General features: G+C 42.2%; 1 protein-coding gene across 1 annotated transcript in view; it reads left to right on the forward strand.

Annotated features, from left to right (window-relative positions):
- The first annotated feature begins 12,757 nt into the window (after positions 1-12,757).
- Positions 12,758-17,444, forward strand: part of LOC104283901 (glutathione S-transferase 3-like) — an 8,444-nt gene continuing 3,757 nt past the window's right edge. The window contains exons 1-3 of the mRNA XM_009882141.1: positions 12,758-12,887; positions 13,562-13,613; positions 16,952-17,084. Coding sequence (XP_009880443.1) covers positions 12,801-12,887; positions 13,562-13,613; positions 16,952-17,084 — 272 coding nt within the window. The 5' untranslated portion in view covers positions 12,758-12,800. The remainder of the gene's footprint in view (positions 12,888-13,561; positions 13,614-16,951; positions 17,085-17,444) is intronic.

The raw sequence follows: 17,444 nt of genomic DNA on the forward strand, positions 1-17,444 counted from the left end.
CTTTCTGTCAGTAGTTGTGGTGGGGTGACCTTGGCCGGCTGCAAGATGCTCACCCAGAAGCTCTTTCACTGCCCCTCCTCAACAGGTGGGGAAGAGAAAATGAGATGAGAAAGCTTGTGGGCTGAGATAAAAACAGGGAGGTCACTTACCAATTACCGTCATAGGCAAAATAGACTTGATTTGGGGAAAATTGTTTTTAATTTCTTGCCAATTTAATATAGAGTTGGATGGTGAGAAACAAAAAGACAAAAACTTAAAACACCTTCCTAAACACCACAAAGGTGATCAAAGGGCTGGAGCAGCTCTCCTATGAAGACAGGCTGAGAGAGTTGGGGTTGTTCAGCCTGGAGAAGAGAAGGTTCTGGGGAGACCTTACTGTGGCCTTCCAGTATCTGAAGGGCACCTACAAGAAGGCTGGAGAGGGACTTTTTACAAGGTCGTGTAGCAATGGGACGAGGGGGAATGGCTTCAAACTGGAAGAGGGGAGTTTTGGATTAGATACCAGGAAGAAATTTTTCACTCTGAAGGTGGTGAGGCATTGGAACAAGTTGTCCAGGGAAGTTGTGGATGCCTCATCCCTGGAGGTGTTCAAGGCCAGGCTGGATGGGGCTTTGAGCAACCTGGTCTAGTGGGAGGTGTCCCTGTCCATGGCAGGGGGGTTGGAACTCGATGATCTTTAAGGTCCCTTTCAACCTAAACCGTTCTATGATTCCTCTCACTCCTTTTCTTCCCAAGCTCAACTTACCTCCTTTGTTCCGGACTCCTCTACCTCTTCCCTGCCTTCTGCTCTTGGTGTTCACAGGGCTGTTTCTCACACTGCTTTCCCCTCACACTCTGCCGTGCAGTGTTTCACCCCTTCTTAAATACATTTTCCACAGAGGTGCCCCCACTGTGGCTGTGGGGCTCAGCCCTGCCCTGTGGGGGGTCGGTCAGAGCCGTCTGGATCCAGCTGGAACCAGCTGGAACCGGCTGTGTCCGCCAGTGCCTGGCTGTGTACACCCCATACATCAGTATCAGGTTTTTATGTGGTACAAATAAGCTTGCCCCTCAGCTGGTTTCCAAATGGGCCCGTGGGGATTACTGGGACCTGATGGTGGCCTTCGAGCTGGCTCTTGTGCACAGTGGCCACTGCTTTGAGGTACACGAGGGGGAAGTTCGCATTTCCGAGGAGGTGCGTATGAGCTGGACATTGGGTCCCTTGGCGGGCTGCCGGGAGGCTGCACTCACCACCCGAAATTTGGAGTTGCGTTAAACTCCAACCTTGCTCCTAAGAAAGGCTCTTCTGTATCCTACTTGCGGCAGGGGGAAATTTCTACGAGGCATGTCTCAGCTCCATTTCAATAACGCAAGAGCTGTGGGCATGGAATTAGACTGATGTTACTTCTTCCTGTCCCCAGATGGAGCCCTGCTCTTTCAGCAAGTGCCCATGGTGGGGACCAGTGGGATGAAGGTGGTGTAGCCCAAAGCCATCCTCAGCCATACAGCCTGAAAAGTACAGCCTCTGTGGGAAGGACCTGAAGGACAGAGTCTGGTACAGTAACGTTAAACCTCTAAGCACTAGATGCCCGCTTTTGAACTATGACTACTTTTGTAGTCGATGGAAAGAAATAAATATCACCAGATGGCAATTTATCTGTGAGGCATGGTTAACCTCTTAGCATATGACTTAGCAGGTCTGCAAACCACCTGGGAGTGCAGGGCAGAGATCAGCCATAAGCATACACATCTCCAGCTGCCCCTTACAGGCTTTGACCTGTAAAACTTTCTTTGTTGGAATTTCTCATGCTATAGTGTATGCCTGTTGCTTCTCCTCCTTTCTCTATGCTCCTCTGAGGAGAGTCTGGTCCTGGCCCCTCTGTAACTACATATTAGGTAGGTGAAGATAGCAGTTTTAGATCCTCAGCACTTTGCTATTTAACATTGTTATCAAGGGGCTAAAAGAAAAATTAGCACAGTTCACAGAAGATAAAAAAGTGACAATAGGGAGAAAAGGTGAAATTCAGTGATCTGAACTGGGAATGAATAAAAAAGATGCATTTAGTGTAGCTAAATTCAGTTTACCTAAATTCCCACTGAAGTGAGAAGTGGTGAGTAACTCAGAGGAGGAGAAGCTGAAGGACACGGTGGATAATCAGCCATATACCAGCTCCCAGCGTGGCACTGGCATCCAAAAAAGCTAATGTGACTTTGGCATATAGTGGAAATTTTCAAATAGCATGGTTGTATAACTCTATGTCCAACTCTGACATTGACCCATGAAGTACACAGCTATAGGCATCACTTCTTAATCCTAACACAGAATTCCAATTCGTTTATGTTGCTTGCCCTACTGCTACTACTTTCCATTTCAGACCAACTTCTACACTGCAGCAGAACCACTTAATCTCACACCTAGAAACGTCAACCAAGAGAAGATGGAATGGAAATGTTATACTCTCTGGCAAGAGAGAAAGAGCTTCACCTTACCCTGCAGCTTTAGATGCCATAGGTTAACACATATGACCTCATCTCTGCCAGCCTACTTGGACACGCATCAGTTCAAGCAGAGATCATCCCTTCACTCTCTTTCTCAAGGAAGTAACTACCTTATTTCACTCTTGCAGAATTACATAAATTCAGCAGACAGTTTTGCTGTACGAGAACTTTACTCAAGGGATGATCTGGGGAAGAACTGTTTGTTCTGGATTCCTTTGAAAACCTGCTTTGAGCAGTTATGTCTGAGAAAGTTTCTCTAAGAAGAGGTTGCATAGAGACAGCTTTGAAATGAACAGTGTAACTCTCACACTTTGCAGATTATCTCATTGTTTAAGTTCTCACAAACAAAGTAAGACCACACAACAAAAAGATGTAACAGGAGTGTGTGTATCTTAACCTTAACTAAACAAGCACACTGTTTATTTTTCTAGTGCCATGGTACTTTCTTGCTAATAGTAACAGGTACTAATATGAAGGAGTGCAGGGATGAGACTGGAGAACATACATCTCCAGGATCCAGGGGTCACTTTTACCCTACAAAAGGGACAGAGTAAGACTTCACTAGCTGGATAGTGTCCTGGTTCTTGAAGTAAGAAGGATGCCTCTTCAAGCCAGACTACTGAAGACAAGATTTGGGCTCTAAAGATTGATCTGTCTTTTCTGCTTGTTCCTATGTAGAAGATTAGGAATCTCCACATTTCAGCAGTGAAACATAGCTTCATCAACACTGTTCTAACATGAGTGCATTTACTGTATTTTACTTATTACATTGTTATTATCTTGTACATGAAGACTATGTACAGCTTCAGCGTGGCTCTCAGGCACACCAAAGCCTTCTTTCAATATTCCTGCTATGGCAAGGGCAGTTCAGTTCTATGTATACAGATGTGCAATTTAACCTCTCACTGTGCAGGCTGATGAAAAGAGGCTTATGTATGTATGTATGTATAAGTGAGATGTTGCCTTTGGGAAGTGCGCTGTGAACTAGCTGGGCAAGATGAGCCAGATTCCTATTCCATTATTGAACTTGCATTGAAAATCTCTCCCTGAGAACAAGGGAACAAAAGCAAGTGGAGGTCATATCTGACCCAGCACACACATGACTAACCACCTATTTTTCCCCCCACTTTCAATGTATCTTATACTATATCTACAGTTTCTTCTGATCATTTTTTCCTTGTAGTTTTTATGGAAATGTAGCAACTGCTGTATATATGCAATTTATAAAACTGTCCAGGGATGCAGAAATAAACTTGAAATGTAGGTTTACATCATGATTATCTCCATCAACTCTGTATTGGAGCAAAGCTGAGAAAAGTAAATAGTTTCTTAATTCCTGTAAACCTTTTTCCTCTTGAGTGAAGCTAGTTACAATCTTTTGTGTCTGTCAAACTTCTGTGGGCGGAAGTCCAGCAACTGATTGAAGCTATCCTGATAGTAGAAGAGAAAGTGCCCTCCATTCTCTCCAAGTTTGCTTTTCTGCACATAATTTCTGCATATAACACACCCATAGTCACTTGAAGTTTTGAGGAAGACAAGTTAAAATGCTTGGCAGTTTCTTGCACTCTTACAGAATGCAGAAGTAATCAAGTGAAGATCAGGAAATACAACCAACAAAGTAAAATGCAAAGAACAGAAAATTAAAAAGCAGAGCTGAGAAATGGCACGTGAGAAGTGAATTACAGTCCAATTTGTTTAAAAAATAATTAGAGAAATAATTTTTATGCATATGGTCCCAGTAAGAGAGACAGAGAAGGGCTTTCATCTCCACTATCTTGTAACAGAAGTGGAATAAGACACTCAATGAAATGAAAAGCAGCAAAATACAAGCAATGAAAGGAAACATTTTCATACTAAGATGGTGGAAATCAGTATTAGAGGATGTCATTAAGGCCAGGAATTTAAAAGGTTTTAAGTGATATCAAGGGTAAAATAATAAATGCTGTGAAATCTTGAAATATATTGAACATTCAGGGGTTAAGCAGCTCTCTAGCTCTGAAAGATGAAATTGTGAAAGGCAGATTATCCCACCATTGATCATTGCATAGTTTTATAACTTGCCTTGTAGAATTGTACCATCTGACTTGCACCTAGTTTTTGCTGAGGTTGTACCATTTACTCCTGGGAAACTGCCTTGTCCCTCGTCATCAGCCCTGAGCCATCGTGTGATGAAGCTGATTTCACAGGCTTGTGTTGGCTTGTCATTAGAACTTTTCCCACCCCTACTCTTAGAAGTTGTATTGTTTTCAATTTTAGGCTTTTAAAGCAAGAATAAGCAACATGGCCGCAAATACGAATTTTCTCCAGCCTGGCTGCCAATGAAAGCTACCACCAGATGAAGAAGCTGTAGCATTAACAGATTTTTTACCAGGAAATGAAGCCAGGTTCCATCTGCTGTCATTTTTCAACCCCTTTTCCTATTGAAACCTTGATTTTTGTTCTTCTAGATTTGTGCAATCTTGAACATGCAACATGAACAAATGAATCTCATGCTGAAAACGTCATTAGAGAGCAAGCCAAGGTACGTTTCACTAACTGTTACCTATTATCTGCAAAAAAGGTAAATGCAGAGTTAGAACATTACTCATAAATGTCATTAAAACCCATACAATTTATAATTTCAAATATGCTAGCAAACAGTGAATAAAGAGGATCTTAAAAGTGGGATAGTTCTAGGTTGTGTAAATAATGTATCGCTAATCTTGTTTCATTGAATTTTTTTATGCTGAGAAATCTGTGTAAGAGGGTTTAAGGGAAGGAGACAATACTTGCCTTTGAAGATAAAGTAATGCTGAAATCTGTATTAGGGTTACAGGTTCTTATGAAAATTCTGATCAATTCCAGGGAAACACGAACTTCAGTGAAAACAAAACTGTTTTATAAGAGAAGAAATGGACTTGTGGTCAATAAAACCTGTTTCTCCTTGTCTGAAAAGTATAAATAAATCTGGTTTTATTTTAAAAAAAGGACCAAAACAAACAAAAAATGTTTTACAGGCTGTGGCACGATTTTATTTTTTTTCCAGTAATCAATTTTTATCTTTCTTTTATTGCAAAAAAGACTTTTTTGGGGGGGGGACAAAACCCACATTGTCCAGCTTTATAATTGGCCAACATCACATAAAAATAGGATCGAAATTTCTGTTTTTCTTTTTACACCCTCTCTTGAAAATAAAAAGATTCTTTAAACCTAAGCTTAGATTGTTACTAGTTTTAGCTCTAGCAATGCACATAAACTGAGAGGCTTAGAAAGTTTCACAGCACACACCAGAGACCAAACAGAGGAAACATACACTTCCACAAGTTTCTGTGAAAATATGAAGTCATTATAATATCTGAGTTATTTAAGCTAAATATTGCACAATGAAATTTGTACTAAGGTTATTTTTCAGTTGGCTTTGAAGCCTTGATTGTGCCTATCTTGTGCCTATATAAATAAGCCTTTTGACCATATTGAGATACTTAGATCAATAAAGACTAAATGATCCAAATAATAATATTCTGTAAACTGGCTCTCCATTTAAGCTCTCCTTGCCAGCAGCACCATGGGTCTACATCAGAATTAGGATTACTGTTTTCAGACTTTTCTGTGCTGGTGGTCCAGTAAGTGCCAAACAGCTTACAGAAATATGTGGGAGGGTGAACACAGGCTTGGTTAACCTTGTTCTTGGGAGGTCAGTAAAGCTTTCAGGACAGAACCAAAGCAGTTGCTGAAGGTTTGCAGCAAGTCTAGGCTTGAGTGACGCATGACTTGCTCTAACTGTTCATGTGGACTCCAGTTTTTTATCACAATGGTGGTGTGCCTCAGTTTAGGAGCTTGATAAGCAGCACCGCGCAGAATCCTCCTAACCCCCCCTTGTTTAACTCTCTAGTGGCCGTTAGTTATTTACCCTGTCCCCACCTCTGAGAGGACGCAGCTGGAAGCTGGAATCAGGAATGGTCCCCAAACCAGCTGCTTGGTGGTCTGTGAGGATTGCAAGCAGGTATGCTTCGAGAAGACTTTGGACCTGTATAACCTACAGCACAATGAAGTGTGTCGACAGAGCGCAGTGGGAACTTGGCATGCCAGGGCATAATATATGCACTATTTAAAATCTGCCTATGCCCAACCCAAGATCACTTAAGTGGTATGCGGGCTCTATGCCAGCTGCCTGAATACTCACAGGTGTGGCTTAAAAAAATTATTTAAAAAAAAGAAACTTATTTTCTTTTCTACTCTAGAGTTTCACAGAACAGCTATTCAAGTTATAGATAACAGTAACCTCATTGATACAATACCTTTAGATGTCAAAGGAGCTTTACAATTACATTATGAAAGGCTGTGCTGGAAGCAAAATAAAAAGAGAACAAGGGGAAAGTCTTTCTGGCAAACAGAAAGGGGAAAAACAGTCAAAGGGGAAAAACAGTGTGGAAGGGGAAAAACAGTGTGGAAGGGGAAAAACAGTCAAAGTTGGATATGGTCATGTTCAGCAAATCCAAAAAGCATCAGAACGCTTTGCTTGACCACTCATCCCTGAACCTCAAATCAGAAACCTCTTCCTCCACTTCTTTGCCACCATTAAGCCTATTGCTGCCATTGGCAGCATTGGAGACTGCAGAAAGGACAAGGAGACAATAGTTACTTGCATGCTTTTCTGTGGTCACTGTTCCTGAACCAACTCCTGCAATCAGGTACATGCTGATATGAAAGACCTCAAAAGCAGGAATAATCTTGATTCAATGCTGGGTTCTCTGAACAGATCTTCAGATTAGCTGTACTGGCATCTGCTGCAGGGGTGTAAAGTGATGCCCAACATCACATGTGGGTCTATGCTAGAGGTGAGAACCTGATCTTTGGCACCCAAATCCCATTTCCCATCTGCTATGCCATCTTTGTGTCTGTTCACGTCCACTTTCAGTTTTGGTATTTTCACCTGAAATGTAGATAGCAAAGCTGAAGCAGTTACTTTTTGTGGAAACAGGGTGGGGAAATCATAGTTTATTTCATACCTAATGGAATATTAGCCACGTACACTCAATTTCCAAAATTAATGCTATTGCCTTAAGACATGGAGTGAGTTGTGACATAAATTGCTCATCCATTTTTTATATCAAGTTATCACTCAGTAAGTTTGATATTGGCAAACTGTATTTCAAAGTAATTGAGCATTGTTATCCCGTACTTTGGGTATCTTTTCTGTGCCATGCAGCACTGAAAATAAAAACCTGGGTGACTGTTAAATAGTGAAATAAGCCTAGAAACTTCGTTGGTTAGTCTTTAAATGGTTACTATTACCTTAAATATGACCCAGAAAAATCTATAATTTTCTCACTGTTTTAAAGTGTCTTGCCCTTCTATTTGGGTAAAACTCCCCAATAATTCCAAGAAAGCAGTTTGAATAGATGGCTACGATGGAAACTATGAGGCTACCGACATGGTATAGTCAAATCAGCAAAGTGAAAAAGAAAGACAGTCTCTGCCTTGGATGGCAATTTTCAGAGACGTACGTCTTTAAGCTGGGCAGAGCCAGCTTAATAGCAGTGAGAGATTTTCTCTCTAATTGGGTACGGCTGGAAACTCCCCTGAGCTCCAAAGTTTAAACACCCCCGGGGAACCTGTCTATGCTGGGTGGAGGCTGAATTAAGGTCACAAGGTAAGTACTAACTTAAAAATTCCTTTTTCTTAAAGCATTTGAGCGACTACTTATTGTGAAGCTACTTCCAAACTTATCAGGGCACCTGCTGGGGTAATGTAAATTCTCTGCTCTCTTTAGTTCGTGTGCCAGGTAGACTAAGCATGGCTCAATAGTTACTCAGCACCTAGAAGCTGCAGGAGAGAGAAAGCAAAAGAAAGACTTTTCTTTTTTTTTTTTTTTTTTTTTTAACCAGGAAATGAGTCCTGCAGTGCAGTTTGGAGCTCAGCGAGGCAGTCGTGAAAACGCTGAGAGGATGAAGCGTGGGAAGGCAAAGTTGGGTGGGAGAACACAGTGCAAGCCTTTAGCACTGTGGCGGTTTCTTCTGGGTCTGAGCAGGAAAGCTGGCCCATTTGGTGTGCTGGACTCTGTTTCCAGCTCCGGGTCTAAAGGGCACTTCCCAGTGAATGCAGATAATGCTGTTTCGGAAAGACCATCCCCTCTTAAACGGTTCTTACATCTCTGAGAAGCATCCTCAGAGAAATTCAGGACAGGCATGTCATTAAGGCTCACTAGGAAATAGGATGGAAATATGGAGTTTAGATAAAAGCAGTAAAAACATTTGTATATAGACAGATTTTGTGTTGAGGTCTTTTCTAAATATTAATGAAGTCTAAAGGTGCAAGATGTGGTTACTTATTTGGCTGCAGCATAAATTCCTGGCATGAACAAATTCTTCAGCAGTGTCTGGGCTGGTGCAGCAGACCAAAAATGCCCTGGATGGTGATGCATTTTTGCTGTGGCAATCATGTATTGCTTAGGTAAAATAGGAAAGTTTTCTATATCTGCTCTCCATATTCCCTGGCAGTCTTTGATCACTTCATACCTTTTGCAAGAGTCCATTTCTTCAGCAGGGACAGTGAAATATATCTTTTCAGGAGTGGGCAACACCAGGTCTGACCTGGACTGTAAGCCCAGTGGTTCATACAGCTGTTGTGCTGTGGCTTTAGTGGCAATGTTTGTTAGACTATTTCTTATCTCTGCTTTTGTCCTTCTGCCAGCATGGGCTGGCTGACGAATGATGGCAAGTTTCTCTGGCAATTGTATAGCTTTTAACAGTTCTGTAAGTTGTGGAGCATTTGATATTTTACTTCTACTAGAAGTTATAAACCCACGCAGCTTCCATAACTGCCCAGTAGCATGGCATACTCCAAATGCGTATTGAGGCTCTGCATAAATATTTACGGTCTTTTCTTTGGCCAGCTGATAGACCTTTGTTAATGCAAGTAATTTGGCTGCTTGTGCACTCAGCTTCAAACTGAGTGATGAAGCCTCCACTATTTCATTCACAGTAGTTATTGAATAACCTCTAACCCAGTTGCTGCTCAGATAACATGAGGAGCCGCCAACAAATGGTTCCAGATTGGGATTTAGAAATGGTACGTCTGTTAAATCTTCTTGAGTCTTTTCAGCTTCACAGATGGTTACTACACAGTCGTGATGTGGAGTTCCTTCCCCAGGTGGAGGGAGCGGAGTAGCAGGGTTCAGCGAGTTAGTTACCATCCCAGAGGCTATTCCTTGCCCTTCTTGTATGAACAAGGTAAATGGTTTACTGTAGTCTAGCAGTCCCAGGGCAGGTGCAGTTTGCTTCAAAAGCTTCAATGTCTTTACCTTGTCTGTTGTCCAGTGAATGGCCTCTGCAGCATCTTGGGCAATAATCTGTAACAGGGGTTTTGCCATATCCTCGAAAGCAGCTATCCAGGGGTGCCAGAACCCTACAGCTCCTAAAAGAGCTTGCATTTTTTCTAGTAACTGGTCAGGGAAGATTTTGAGTGGGTTTAATATGTTTTTTTGGGACAGGGAACTGCTGGAGAGAGTCCAGCGAAGGGCAGCCAAGATGATTGAGGGATTGGAGCATCTCCCTTACGAGGAAAGGCTGAGAGAGCTGGGACTCTTTAGCCTGGAGAAGAGAAGGCTGAGGGGAGACCTTATTACTACTTACAAATATCTAAAGGGTGGGTCGAAGGAGGATGCAGCAACACTCTTCACGGTGGTTCCCAGTGACAGGACGAGGGACAATGGGTGCAAGTTGGAACATAGGAAGTTCTGTTCCAACACACGGAAAAACTTCTTTACAGTGAGGGTGACAGAGCACTGGCACAGGCTGCCCAGGGAGGCTGTGGGGTCCCTTTCTCTGGAGATTTTCAAAACCTGCCTGGATGCAGTCCTGAGTAATGTGCTGTGGGCAATCCTACTTTAGCAGGGGAGTTGGATTAGATGATCTCTGGAGGTCCCTTCCAACTCTGGAAATTCTGTGATTCAGATAAACACTGCTTCTCTTGTTGAAGAATGTAACCCAGATATTCTACACTTCTCAAAAAAATTGTAACTTACGTGGAGAGGCCCGATGGCCCTTTTCAGCTAAGGCAAACAGTAAAGAATGACTGTAAGCTCTACAAGATTCCTTGGCTGCTAATCATCAACATATCGCATCAGAAACGGGTCATTATTTTTTTTTTTTTAAACACAACACCCCGCAAATCTTTTAGTAAAATTTTGTAAGTCAAGGCTTGTATCTGCCCACTGTTAAGGAATTTCAGCTGTCAGCAGACAGATAGGAATGGGCAACTAACCTGAGTCCTCACGGCAAGACTCAGACCCAGGCACCGAAATGTGGCTGTCTGTATGTGAGCTACATGTGTCAGGTCCCTGTATAGTCAATAGAGATGCATTCGGTGGACCTAAAGCTTGAGGAGACTTTACAAAAAAACAAGGGTTATTTTCTGTGTCAGAAGCTCAAGACAATTAAAATCCACTTACAGCTGACAGAGTTATTCTTAATTTAAACAAAAATGAAGCTGATGACAGGGTTTTATTCTCCATTTGTCGTTGTTCTTCTCACATAATTTAATGCCATATAGAATTTCTCATTCATGTAAAATGATAAAATGATACCTAAGGCTTTTCACTCCCTCTGCTTTTGGTCTGTAAACAATAGATAAATTTTTCAAGAGGATTAAGTTTCACATTCTTGGTATTGCGCATTCTTGGTATCTTTGCCTTTTTTAGTTAAAGTCTTATTTACTGTAAGTTTCTGTACATTACAAGTTGGAGCGATGTGTGTTGAAATGATAGAGATGCAATGTATCTGAGAAGTATGATAATGAAAGAGGCACTAGTTAGCTGTTGTGAACTAAATAGATAAGCTGCACTGCCATACAGTGAAAGCTACTCACACAATGTGCAGAAACTAATAAAACCCCTGTCTTAGAGGCAAAACATTGTAATTAGCAACAGTTATTTGCACTTTAAAACTGGGGGTGATCATTTTATCCTTTATGTGTATTGGGATTATATTGTCTAAATTACCCAAAATATCCCCATTTGTTTTACTAATTCTTACCAGCGCTGCTCAAGGGAGAACTCTCAATCTGATTGTTCTTTAAGATCAAGTTTTGGCAAAATACATTCCAAACGTACTTTATTTTAAGTACACTTGCAAAAGCACTGTGACTTGAAGAAAACACATCACGAGAGCATAGTGAACCTGATTCAAATGGGAAATGTCATGTTTATGCAAAGTGTGACAGAAGGAATGTTGCAGCTCTGGCTTTTAACTCTGAGAAAATTAGGGTCGTCTGTAAAATTATTTTTTTAAATCAGGCACTCTACGCTGGTTTCTGAGCCATTAGGACATGATTAGGATACCCATTTTTAAGCTTTTTTTCTCCCAGTCATTAGTGTGTGATACTACCATCTTTGTGAATGGGGAATACTAAGTCCTATTTTTTTTTTTTAGCAATTAGGGCAACTGAGCACAGAGAAATCAAGGCCTGAATTTGCAAACACTGACACCCAAGTGCCAGCACAAATAATCCAGCTGGTTGTCCCTATGTATGAAACAGCTCAGTACAGATGCGCTGTCTGCTACACACTCTGTTGCTCCTGGTGCAGAGAGCGGGGCTGTTACAGCAAGCTTCAGACAGCCTCCGATGTGACAGTCCCCTCGGCACGCAGGTCCACGGTGCCCTGGGGGATACTTTTGAGGCCACCTGAAGCCAGTGCAGCTAGGTACCAGTTCTGGCTTTGAGGGGCACCTCAAGGCTGCCCTAAGCAGCAAAGAAACAAGGAAGCTCAGCCTGTTTCATGGAATAAAGGGAATATTAACAATTAAGTTGTCCCTACCGGAGGAAAGAGGTGGATAGCAGTTGAAGCCACAAAATGCTCTCCAACACCTGGCAAACAAAGCTAGGCAAAGTTCAGCCTACCAGTAAAACATGTTTTCCTTTCCTGCTTTTCATCTTTTCAATGAGGATGACAGCAATGAAGGGTGAGTGAGTAACTTTCCTGAGGATGTGGTAGGGTTTTTCAGTGGTTTTGGACAATTGTTTTAAAATGCAGCAAGCTTCTCCCTGTAGCTCAGGACTTATATCACTTATTTAAACATGTCTGTCTTTGCTTATAATCATAACAAACCTCCCTAGTAGCACTGGGGAAGGCTTTACAGATCTGCACATCTTTCCTTTCCTAGCACAGGCTGTTTGGCGTCACCAGTCCATCTCTCATTTTATATTTTAAACCAGACGAAGTTTAAACTTGAACAGGCCTAGTGAGAATAGAAGTCTGTCTCTCCCCTCAGAATAATGGTACTTACACCAGTTTTATGACACTGTGTTCTGCTGAAAATTTTTCAGGGAACCAGGAGCTCAGAAGCATGTCGGGGAAGCCCAAGCTTACCTACCTTAATGGAAGGGGGCGAATGGAGCCCGTACGATGGCTGTTGGCAGCAGCTGGCGTGGAGGTTAGTTGACATTTGGTACAGTGTTCCAGACTGCTGTTTTCAACTGCCCTCAGGAAGGAATAATTTAACATGCACATGGAGGATGAACGGCTACAAGAGGGTGTCTAAATTCATTTGGCCAGTGGCACCGCATGTTTGTAACTACGTTGTTCTGTGGTTAGTGTTTGGGATGCAAACGCAGTGGAGCTTGGAGTTTTCTAGAGATAGTATCAGTCCCCTGAAGTAATTAATCATCATGGGTCAAAACGAGGATTTACTTAAAGGCTAATTAATCTGAGTTTTCCAGCTGTGCAAAAACCACCTCAACTCAGTGTTATTTAGTTCGTAGTTACGACGTGGATAAACAAGAGTGTTGTTGACTTACATGCCCTGGCACGGGCTTCCCTTTGCACTGGCTGCAACCTGTCTTCCTCCTGTGGATGTCTGTACTTTGTTTCTACCTGCATTTAGGTTATTTCTGAATCAGTGCCTTGAGGCAGAAGTGGCCAGGCCCTTCTGCTCCTCCCCAGCTGTGAAGATGCATGGGTGATCCTCAGGACACATGCGACCAAACAGCACATTTGAAGACCCAGCCCATTATATTTTGCTTGGTTTGGTTGTTCTGCATGTGTTTATGTGCAGTCACAGAAGAAAAATATTCAAATACAGCAATGTAACACTATTCTCTCTTACAGTTTGAAGAAATTTTTTTGGAGACAAGACAGCAATATGAAAAGTTAATCAAAGGTAAGAATCTTGATGCCTGAGGCTCAGTCCCTCAAAAATATGCTCCAATTTAGCTAAATTTGTGGTTTAAAATTAGTTTATTTAAACTAGTGCAAACTTCTATGTGCACATCTAGAATACTGAAATACTGGTTTTGAGTAACCTGTTCTTTCCAGTGCTAAACAGCTCCTATAAGTTAAAAGCCATAACTTCTGGGACTCTGTTTATTGCAGTACATTAAACAGGAGTAGGAAACGTTCCTATTTAATGCAATTTAATTATCTATGCTGTTGAACTGTTAGCATGGTTCCTGGCAGATTTTTGGTCCAGGGCAAATCGCACTCCCCAAAGCAATTCCTAGGCATCATCTGGGGGTTGTCCCAGGCCAAGGGACATTTCCAAGATGTCATTTAGATGTGAGCACCATGGTCTATAGGCAGAGTGAGCTGAATAGAGTGCATGTGGCCAGTCTGTGCCAGCTGGCCTGAGCTTTTGTTGAGTTGACTAGCACAGATGTACCTGTATGTTGGTTCTGAACTTCAGTGAGATGATAAGCCTCTAAATGAAAGGCCAGCATGGCACCAAAATCCCCAGGAAAGCAAGTTTTCCTTTGTGCTAGGCTCTGCGCGAACACACAAGTCTCAGCCCTATGCAGGATAAACCTGAGCCATGAAACTTCCCCCAGCTAAAAAATAGGGAGCCAGCGGGGAGACCTGCAGAAAGTCTGACATGGCCAGAGTAGCGAGTCACAAAGGCTTCATGTCAACCTTGGGTATCAGACCAGTTCCCAAACACCAGTGCATACCCCCAGCCACTGCCCTTGATATTTGGCCAGATGAAGTCCAGCAGTGAACCCCTCTGCAGCCACCCTGGAAGGAGAAGACCTTGCTGCCGGTGCGGGGAAGAATTTGGGACTGTGAGGAGCACTAAAGAGTGTACCTGCCCTGCCGTTCACCTGCTGTCCAAGACATGTAAGAGAAACCTCACAGCAGGCTGAGCTTGCCAAGACATACTAGGAGCCTTGGAAGATAACTCGGCTGTATTCTGGCTGCTTGCTCAGAAAGGAAAAGCTGTGTTTAAATAATTTCTCACAGGAAAGCTAAAATGAACAAAAATAAAAAAGAAATGGTATTAAGAAGATCAGAATTAAATTTGCACATCCATCTGGCTGGGAATCTGACAATGTTGGAGGTCAGTGCAGTGTAAAGACACCAGTTATAGCTCTAAATATGATAGCTCAGGTACTGAAAGCCCAAATCTGAATTTGCTTCAAAATACTAATTAATCCAGACAGAGTGGTACAATCCTGGATACAGCGTCCAAGCTTATCCATCCAGAGAGAAGAATTAAATGGTGACGAAAAGGATAGGGCAGTTTTATAAAGAAGATTAAGGGCTTTTCTATATATATATTGATCTTAAGAGGGTGAGAACACAAAGAAAAAGGTGGGGTTTAACACAAAGGGTTGAAGAAAGGCAAATTAGTTAGTCATCCTGATAAAGGCACCTCTGGAATGCTGCCAGTCGCGCAGGGCAGAACTGAACATGAATAATCCCACATTACCTCTCCCTCTAATATTTTTTTTTTTTCCCCTACCAACATGCTTTTTGCTAGGGTATCCTGTGTTTAGACACCACGTTGTTAGAATGGTCCAGGCATGACTTTGGCCCATGCCAGCTGATGATCTAAGCAATGCCCCAGCAGGGTCCAGGATAAAGCCCGGGCTGGGGGCTGTTCCAAATTTGCAGACAGACAACTGTTTTGGAGACCGAGAGAGCTAAATAGCATTGGCCTGGCCAGACCTGTACCTGTTGGCCTGAGAGATGACTATCTTGGCTCAATCTATGCAGCCACAGGTTGCCCAAGTTGGTAGCTGGATATCAATAAGCTCTGCTAGTTGGTGACAAACAGTAGGTCCAGATGATCAGTTTCTAATGTATGTTCCACAGACCACAATCCAATCTGCAAAACAACTGGCAAACTGCTTTTAATCCTGCATATATTTTCTCTGCAGTGATTATGTGAAGTGGTTCTCACTGCAGAGCAAGGAGAAGCAGTCTGCTACTGGTCATAAGAGAGAAATCCCTCTTTTCTGCAGATAAGAAACAAACCATGCATTCAGTTCACTCACATTTGCTGCATCGCTTTTTGTCAAGGGCCAGAAAGTCAGATTTTATTTTTCACTTCACATCTTTCTGCTGAAAAATATCCTTGCAGAGCTGTTAGTTTTGACATTCTATTGTGTTTCTGCTAGATTGATACCAATTAATATTTCTTCCTTAAGCTGCAGAGGTGTGTTCTTGAAAGACATGAAAACATATAACCTTTCTGTGAATGTTTACAAGAACAAAACACAGGCTATTCGTTGTTGCAAAGAAAACTACTCTGAATTTAGACTGTAAATTAATAGTATGGAATGAGTGAAAAATGTTTATTAATTCTAGACTAGCAAAGGATTTTAATAGCTCTGTGGAGAAAAAGGCAAACAGACATGCCTGTTAAAATGAACCCTTTTACGTGAAAGAAGGACGCAGTGAACAGATTAAAATTGAGCAATTAAAATAAATTATTAACTTTGAGCAATGCAAAGTGGCAGCTGCCTAGTTGGATTTGGAGTTTTGCTGTGATTTTAATAGGGCTGGATTGTTCTCTGGATGCCCTTAATATGTAAATGGAGGAGGGAGTATCTCCAAAGACAGTGAATTAGTCCAGCAGAAAACTAGTCTGGTCTCAAATTCTTGTCCCTGGAGTGACTGTGTAAAACTTACTTAAGCAGCAACTGCTGTCCCAATCCCTGCCTCTAACTCTGTTGCTTCACCATGTTTAAAGTGGCCTGACATCTTTGTCCCAGTAGCTCAGTCTTGCTGTGGTACTACCCCTCTCATTCTTTCTAGTCATGTGTGTATGTCCCTGACAGGGAACTGATCTGCATTCAAAATAATTGGTTGGGGTTTTCTGTTGTTGTTGGGTTTTTTTAAGTTCTGATTTAACACAGATCTTTAGTCTCCTCCGATCCCTTGGGTTGAAAGTGCTGGTTCAGGCTTTTTCTGCCAGCATGAGGCAGGGTCCAGAAGCGCAAAGGAGCAGGCGGTGTCAGCTCCCATCAGCCAGTGAAGCTCTGGCAATGCTGTAAAGCAAGGGGCCCAGCTGCCCTGTGATGACCTAGCTACACAAGTATGATGCAGGCTAGTCAATATTTGATCTTTCCTACAATGTTAGCTTACTGCATGGAGTTTTACAGTTAGGGCAAGACATCAATGGTCTCCTACACTGCAGAAGACATGCTCAGTATCTCGCTTTACTGTAAAGCTAAAAGTCTAGGAGGAACTAACAAGCTTTCCCTCAACTTTCCACACTAGATGGAGTCCTGATGTTCCAGCAAGTGCCCCTGGTTGAGATCGATGGGATGAAGATGGTGCAGACCAGAGCCATCCTCAGCTACATAGCAGGGAAATACAATCTCTATGGGAAAGACTTGAAGGAGAGAGCCCTGTAACGTAACACCTCCTTTCACTTAATGAGCAATCTGTTATTTGATAGCTGTATTATATTTAACAAATTCAATGCTGTAAACCCAGTAGAAAGGTATGAGAAAGGCTAATGCATTAAAAAGCAAGGACTCTAGCTTTTGCTTAGGTTTTAACCTCTGCTTCTGAAATGCCACTGAACAGAAACAGGCTTTTAGTCCTTTTAAAAAATATGTAGCTTTAGTTTATGTTTAGCTTTGGCTGGGAAAATTGGCACTATAGTGGTGTTATAAAATTTCTGTAAATTGCCTTAGTTAATTGGAAAATGGATGAAATGACTTCTGTGCTCTTTTTTACTGTCTTCCCCCCCCCCCCCGACTTGGGA

This window comes from Charadrius vociferus, unplaced genomic scaffold (assembly GCF_000708025.1).
Source record: "Charadrius vociferus isolate BGI_N301 unplaced genomic scaffold, ASM70802v2 scaffold113, whole genome shotgun sequence".
Lineage (NCBI taxonomy): Eukaryota > Metazoa > Chordata > Aves > Charadriiformes > Charadriidae > Charadrius > Charadrius vociferus.